Source organism: Eimeria necatrix, genomic scaffold (genome assembly GCF_000499385.1).
Source record: "Eimeria necatrix Houghton genomic scaffold, Enh_scaff839, whole genome shotgun sequence".
In the NCBI taxonomy this organism is placed as follows: Eukaryota; Apicomplexa; class Conoidasida; order Eucoccidiorida; family Eimeriidae; genus Eimeria; species Eimeria necatrix.
The window spans coordinates 1-7,697 of record NW_013654647.1 but is presented as its reverse complement, the minus strand read 5'-3'; the positions used below and the strand labels follow the sequence as shown (position 1 = coordinate 7,697).

At 55.0% G+C, this 7,697-nt stretch overlaps 2 protein-coding genes across 2 annotated transcripts; one reads left to right on the top strand and one right to left on the bottom strand.

Moving 5' to 3' along the window:
- Positions 1-438: 438 nt before the first annotated feature.
- Positions 439-1,169, bottom strand: ENH_00078850 (hypothetical protein; the record flags this gene model as incomplete). Its single annotated transcript, XM_013583152.1, has 3 exons — positions 439-614; positions 788-879; positions 1,162-1,169. 3 exons carry the CDS (start codon positions 1,167-1,169, stop codon positions 439-441), a joined length of 276 nt encoding a protein of 91 aa, XP_013438606.1.
- A 1,470-nt stretch (positions 1,170-2,639) lies between these two features.
- ENH_00078840 (troponin C, putative) lies at positions 2,640-6,235 on the top strand (the record flags this gene model as incomplete). The annotated part of the gene is made up of 3 exons (XM_013583151.1): positions 2,640-4,530; positions 4,756-4,832; positions 4,970-6,235. 3 exons carry the CDS (start codon positions 2,640-2,642, stop codon positions 6,233-6,235), a joined length of 3,234 nt encoding a protein of 1,077 aa, XP_013438605.1.
- Between the last annotated feature and the right edge of the window lie 1,462 nt (positions 6,236-7,697).

Below are 7,697 nucleotides of genomic sequence, written 5' to 3'. Positions count from 1 at the left end.
TAGAGCCTGTCCTCACCATTTTCATTCCCATTTTAACGCCTTCTATACATCCCCTCAGTCTCGGGTTTGTAACATGCTCATCCAGCCAGGATCCTTTCTGTTCTGCGCTTCTTATATACTGTGCTGCGTATTCAGAATCCCTAATGCCGGGGCTCTCAGTGTACGCAGACCTGCAGCAGCAGCAAGAACAGCAGCAACAACACAGCCAGCAGCCATTGCAGCAACCGGCTGAGCACACCTGAAGACAAACAGGACCGCTGGCAGCAAAAGTAGCAAGAGCAGCAGCTACCGCAGCTGCAGCAGCAGCTCGAAAGACGATACCGGAGGCAGCAGCAGCAACAAGAACGTCTCGTTGCAGCATATTCGACAAGTTCAAAAGAAACCACATGCATCACAGAAGCAACGAACGCAGCAGCAGCAGCACCAAATCCCGTGGAATTACGTGTATTTGGAGAAGTCCTCATTGCTGTAGTCCGTCCCCGCAGTTGGAGGTGCAAACGACAAAGGCAAAGGGGCCCCCCTTGAAGCTCCTGCAGGTTGGGGGGGAGAGGGAGGAGGCTCAGAGAAGCCCGTGAAGGGCCCCGAGGGAATGGGGGCCCCCTTTGGTGGGGGTGCTGCAGCGCATGAAAGGCAAAGGCAGCTCAGAGGCCCTCAGCCGCAAACTGAAAAGTCTGAACTTTTGGCAAATCAGCAGCAGCACTGCTCCTCCCTGCTGCTGCTCTTCTTCCACGCGAAGCCAGCTGTAGCAGCTGCAGCAGCTGCAGCAGCAGCGCGGCGCAGCTCTCACGCGGAGGCAAAGTTTGGAGTCCTGGGGGAAGTTCTGGGAGGCTTTTGTCTGTCTGGGAGTTGTCCTTTGGGGCGGAAGAGCCCCCAAAGAGCCTGAGAGCAGAAACCAACGAGCAGCATTGCCACTCTGCTGCTGCTAGCGAGGCTCTACAGCTTGCTGCGGCTGCTGCAGCCAGCACCACCACTTGCTGCAGCTCCTGCTGCTCTCTGCCCTTCTGCTGCGACCCGATGGGGTCTTCCTGTTGGCGGTATTTTTCGACACATAGAAAGGCCTCCGTGGTGGCCTGATATTCGCCAACTGCTGCTGCTGCGGGTGTGCTGCTGCTGGAGGTTCCTGGTGCTGCTGCTTGTATTGCTGAGCCCTGCTGGACTTACCAGCTCATCTTGCTTTGGGTAGAAGGAGCTGCTGCTGTTCGTGTTCAATGAGGGGCCCCTAAGGGCCTCCGCAACCAAAAGGACAGAGCACCGCCGCAGCTGTCTTCGAGAGGGTAACCGGCGAGATCTGCGTGTGCAATACAAGTTAATAATTCTTTTGTAGCGGGGGTAGCAGCAAGAGCAGCCTCAGCTACTGCTGCAATTGAGGAACTCGGGGGCCCCACAGCAACAGGCAGCCTGGCCCTTGGCTGTACTGGGCCTCTGCTGCAGTCAGCCCGCTGCTTATTTTCCTCTAGACCGCCACGAAATAAATTGCTTTCCTTTGTTTTTAACATGTTTTTGGTGTCTGCGAGGCAAGGTAACGGATACTTGCTCTATTTAAGACTTTGAGGCGAAGGCTTGGCTTTGAGCATCCAAGGGTCTGCGCCTTCCGCGCTGTGTCTCACCAGCAGCAGCTGCTGTGGAGGTGTAGTTACACCTGAGTGGTGCAGGTGTATGTTGCCATGTCAAATGCAACTTATCTATGTCTTTTAGCGCAGCGAGGTCCCACAGTTGCCGCTGCTCCGTTAACAAGCGCCGACCGACAAGCGACACCAGACCATTAACCGCAACAGCAGCAGCAGCTGCAGCAGCAGCTCTATTGGGAGCCTACAATATCGATTTAATGTCTGCGCGCTATCTTGATGTGCATTTGCGGGCCACGAAGACTTGGGCAACAGCCTACGGCTCGCAGCTTCAGCAGCGGCGCCAGCAGCAACAGCACGGGCAACAACGGCAGCAGCAGCAGCAAGAACTAGCAACTGCTGTTGCAATAGCAAAACCAGCAGCTACAGAAACATCTACAGCCCTTCTCCACCACCGGCCACGACTCCTGTGTGCAATCTGTGCCAAATCCAGCACAACTGCCTGTACAGTGGATTGCAAGTCAGCAGCAAGTGCAGCCCTTACAGCAGCAAGTGAAACGGCCTTATTACAGTCTGCTTCTGTTGCTTCTGCTGCACTGTGGCAGCAGCCAGAAGAACTGCCGAGCCACCATTTAGTATTTCCCAAAAGGAGAACTTGCATTACAGCAACTGGAGCGCAACTGCAGCAGCAAACTCAGCAGCAGCTTCGTCACTAGGTACAACGGTAGCTGGAGAAGTAGCTGCAGAGCAAATGTAGCCGCTATCGCTGCAATAACTGCAGCCAGCAGCAACTGCAACACCAGAAACAGCAGGAGCAGCAGCGGCAGCCGGACCAGCAGCCACAATTGCTGATTTGAATGGTCCAGCTGCACTAACACTTGCAGGAGCAGCAGCGGTAGCTGAGCGAGCTGTGTCAGCAGCAACAGCAGCTTTTCGGCTGCTGCTGCTGCTTGGTGGCGCTTCTGCGGAGAAACCTTTCTTCGATCTATGCGGGCTTTAAACTCTGAGCCATAGAAATCAGGTCTTGGAATTTAAATTAACCAGTTTTTACTAAAGGCTTTTGCATTTCTCGTTATGGATGAGGGGCCCCTTGACGAAGACGGGGGGCCCCCACTGTCCCGCTCGGGGGGGCCCCTGTCTCGGATCGCCCCTGTCAGGTTTTCTCCGTGTTTGCAGCTGCTGCAGAGGCTACTGGACGCGAAGGGAGACAGCCAGATTAGGGGCCTTGCAGGCATTGCAGACCAGAGGCAGCAGCAGCAGCAGCAACAACAACAACAGCACCTGCTGCCGAGTGATGGCACGACCCCACGCAGCCCCGCAGCAAACGCTGCGGCTGAAGGGGACGATATGAGCGTTAATAGCAGCGGCAGCAACAGCAGCAACCAGGGCAGCAGCAGCAGCAGCAGCAGGAGATGGCTCTCAGTGCGTGAAGGAACCACGAAAGCCTCCGCCGTCTCTCCAGGGGCCTCCCGCTGGGGCCTCTGTAGCCCCCGAGATGGGGGAGCGACCACTTTTATTGGAGCTACTGCTGCTGCTGCTGCTGCTGCTGCCTCTGAAGGTTTGCTGGCTGAGTCGGAAGCAGCGCTGTTCTCCTCGTTGCTGCCGACTGCAGGAGCAACAGCAGCAGCAGCAAGTAAGACTGGAAAAGCACCAATAGCAGCAGAACGTGAGGAGTCAGTGTCTTCGTTAGGCGACGGGGGCCTTTCCTGGTGGGGATTCGATGGGGTTCCCGAGAGCGGCTGCAGCAATAACAGCAGCAACAGCAGCAACAGCAGCAACGCCAGCCCCAGGGGAGACAGCAGCAGCCACGTGGCAGAGGCGTACTACTTCCTTTCGGAGGACTCACAGCAGCAGCATCAGCAACGACGAGAGCAGCAGCAGCAGGCGCTTCTTCTTCGGGGAGAACAACTGAGCAGCAAGATCTCACAAGCTGTTCAAGATCTTTCCACCAACATCACCGACCCTGTCAGCAGCGTCAGCAGCAGTGACAGCAACAGCAGCAATTCAGGCGCCCTCAACAGCAGCAACAGCCGCCAGTGGGGCTTCCTGTGGCTAAGACGGCTGCTGCGATGTTCTGCGGCGCTTCTGCCTCCTGGACTATATCGCGGCGGGGCCTTTTTGGGAGCAGCAGTTCATCACGAGGCTGCTGCGTCCTCTATGTCAGCAGCAGCAGCTGCAGTTACGGCAACAACGACAGCAGCAGCAGCAGCAGCAGCAGCAAAACAAACGCCGACCCCAGTAACAGCAGCACTATCGCAAAAATTTGATGGGGGAGGCTCGATCCATTCTTCTGCTTTGCGAGCAGAGACCCTGCCACAGGAGGCGGTTGTTGCTGCTGCCGCTGGTATACCTGCCGCTGCTGCTGCCGCTGCTGCTGTTGCTGCTGCTGCTGCTGCTGCTTCCAGTCCGCACCATGAAGCAGCAGATCCCTGTTTCCCTGCAGCACAAAGTGCATCAGCACCAGCTGCTGCTGCTACTGCTGCTTCGGAGGACGGCATTCCCGATTCCAGTGATGTTTGGCACTTGCGGAACGACGCAGCGCTTTCGCCCTTACAGCACAGTCGCCGGAGTAGCAGCAGCAGCAGCAGCCGCAGCAGCGGCAGTGGGAGCTGCTGCTCGGCGGATGATGCTGAGTGGAATGAACTTTGGCACGCTGCTGCCAAGTGGGCCACTGACGGCGGGGCGTCCGCGCTGGAAGGAGATTTGCTGATGCTTGCTGCTGAGCTGTTGAAAGTTGCAACTGGTGTTGCATCTGCTGCTGCGGCGTTGCATCGCCAAGCTCTTCTGGGCCTTTTTAAATGCCAGCATCGGGAACAGAAAAGCAGACAGCCAATGCCGCAGCAGCAGCAGCTGCACCAGAAGAGGCAGCAGAAGGCGCGCTGTCTGGCAGCAGAAGCAGCAAGACTCTCTCTAGAAGCTTTGGCCTTTACGGAGAGATCCCGCAGGCTTGCAACAGACGTAGTTGGTAAGTTATGCAGCGGCAGCCACTGTAGCAGCAGCAGCAGCATGTGCAGCGACAGCTACAAAAGTAGCAGCAAGTCTCATCTAAATGGCCATTTTTCTGCCGACGGGCAGCAGCGGCCCCGCTCTGCTTCATAAAGCCTGTAGGAATTCCCTGGATATCCATCTGGGCGAAAGACCTGCAGCAGTTGCAGTACTCTCAATTGATTGTTGGTTTGTTTGTTGTCAGGAGAGCTTTCTTGCCGCATTGTCTTTCGCGCAGCTCTGTGTCTCGCCAGGTGGTGTCTTGCAGTCTGCAACTTCAAGGTCTGTCCGTGGTGTCGCGTCTGCTGCTGCTGATTTTGCTGCTGTTGCTTTTTCTGTCAGTCTTGTTGTTCGATCGCTGCTGCTGCTGCTGCTTCTGCTGCGCGACCGCCTCCCTTTTCGTGTGTGCGTTGCAATAGGCTGGCGCAAAGATCACTGCCTCTCCGTTTCCGCCGCTTCTGCTGCTGCCGCCTTTGCCACCGCATCAGAGGAACCGCAGCTTGCTTCTGGTATTGTACAGCCAGCAGCAGCAAGCGGAGCAGCAGCAAGCAACGCTCATGCCCCCGCAGTGCGCCGCACACAGGCAGCAAACCCTTAATGAAGATGCATGCTTCCTCCAAACGGCTGCGACCAAGAAAGCAGGGCTCGAGGAAAAGCCTCTTCGTGGCCCCTTGTCAACGCCTTACTCCCAAGAGTATCATTTGCTGCAGCATTGGAGCCATATGGGCTGTTGCCACTGCAAGTTTTGTGCTGCTGCTGAGGGCTATCTGCCAGGGGCCTTTGCTTCGCTAGGAGGCATTTCATCTGCACTCAGCAGCAGCAACAGCAGCAGCAATGGGTGCAGCAGCAGCTGGAACCTGAGGTGGCCTCCTGAAGACATGCAGAACAACGCAGCCAACATGTATGACTTTGTCGTTAAGAGGGCGGAGCTGCTGCTAACTTTGGTTGCAGAGCAGCTCGATGCTGCGTCTGCTGCTGCTGCTGGGCTGGAAGCAGCTGACACAGATAAAAGCGACAGTCGTGCTGCTGCTGCTGCTGAGCTAGAAGCAACTGACACAAATAGAAGCCGCAGCTGCACGGCCACGGAGGAAGCTGAAGATATCCCGGCTGAGACTATTGCTGCAAGGGCTCAAGGGGCGTCAGCAGAAGAAGCAGTAGGAGAAGCTGCAGCAGCAGGAGGAACTGCAGCAGCAGCAAGCATTTCGTTTAATTTAGGGGGCGCTTCTCGGGTAGAAGAGGAGGAAGTAATAGCGAATGCACCAGCAGCAGCAGCAGCAGAAAGAGCAGCTGCAGCAGCAACAGTTGCGAACACTGCAGCTGCTGCTTCAGCAGGTATCTGTGAGGGCCTTTCTTTCAGACTGGAGGCTTCTCGCGTGCTGCTCGAATTTATTCACAAGGCTCAGGTGTCCAGGCAGCTCTCCGTCAAAGTTGCAGAGCTTACTAAATGGCGACAGGAGCTGCTGCTCTTTTTTAAGGATCTGACGCGGCGCGAGCAGCAAAGGCACCAGAAGCAGTTGCAGTTGCAACGGCAGCAGGAGCAGCTGCAGAAACAGCAGGCGCGTCAGCAGCAGCTAAAGCAGCAGCAGGTGCTGCAAAAACAAGAACAGCTGATTCAGCAGGAAGAGCAGCAGCTGCGGCAGCAGCAGCAACAAAAACCGTATGAGCAGCTGCCGGGGAATCTGTAGATGTCCTAATATGGGCCTGTCTGTTTGTTCTCCATGAAATTTTTTTGACATAACGTCATTCACGTGTATATGTCTTTTAAGTTGTGGGCCGCATTATTAAAGTCGACAACTGAAAGTCCTCAAAGGGAGAGATGCAGTGCATGCTTTTACCATTTGACATGCAGGAAAAAGTTTACCAACTTAGTTGCCAGGAAGGAGAGCCTAGAGCCTCAAAGTATTAGTTAATCAGTGTTGTTTTGTAGAACGTGCATTGGCCGGCTGCAGGGCTATTCTCATCTAGCACTGCTTGGCCCTCCAAAATTACAAGAATAGAGCTTTGTTTGCTGTCATTTGGCGAAGTGCAGGCAAATTGTGGAGGTAACGGTCGACGAAGACGGTAGCAGCGGCAGCTGCAGTAGCTACGGAAACGGCAGTGGCGGCAAGAGGAGCAGCAGCAGCAGCAATAGGGGAAGTACCAGCAACAGAAACATTACTAGAAAAGGACCTAGAAATGCCCATAGAAATAGTTGGAGATGGATGCAGGAGGAAGAACAGCAAACGCGGGAGTTGAAGCCACAGGACCAGCTGCGGCCAGCCGCACCAAAACGACCAGTTGCAGTTACAGAAACGCAGGACCGGCTGAATTCACAGTTCAACTTTAAGCGACAAGGTCAGCTACAACTACAGGAGCAGTAGCAGCCACAGAGCCACATACAACCGTGTAACAGTTGCAGATGCAAGACCAGCTGCGGCCAGACAGTGTCTTCCAGCCGTTTCCCCGACCCAGGCACCAAATAAATAGACCATAAAGATTGCAGGAACTCCAAAACGCAGGATTTGCGTCGCTTCAGCTGCGAAGCCCTGCTCAGGGTGGTTCGTGGGCCTCAGGGGCACTGCAGTGACCTTGGCTGTGGGGCCCGCTGCGTTTGTATTGGCCTTCTTTCCACTGTTGCCCCCCAGTAGTCAATGAAATATTGTACAAATAAAAGGAGGGAACCAGTGTGCATGCTGATGGGTTGGCTTTCTGCATCGTACGTACACATGGGCGTGAGCTAGCCAGGGCCCCAGTCGGTGACTGCCAGGTAGGTAGGGCTCAGGCAGCCATTTGAAGGCGAAATAAGCATTTACTTCCCATCAAATCATTTTTTTTATTTGCTCCCTTTTTAAAATTTAATTGTATAAAACTGCGAAAAGCAGATTCTTGGCCCTTTGTGAACGTCGTATGCAGCAGCCCCATCTGCAACCCAGTGCTCGCTGCGCGCTGCTGGACCTTCCCCTAGGGAAACCATCGTCAATATTGCCTCCGGGAAACGTTTAAGTTGCAGTAGAAGACATTTGAGCTAGAAAAAGTGACTCTGTGCTAATTTGAGCCAGCAGGAAGCCCCGTTTGGTACTGCTGTTGCTGTGGTTGCTTGTGTTGCTGCTGCTGCTGTTGCTGCTCTTCCCAGTGTTTCTTTGCCGGCTGGAGACCATTTACTAACGC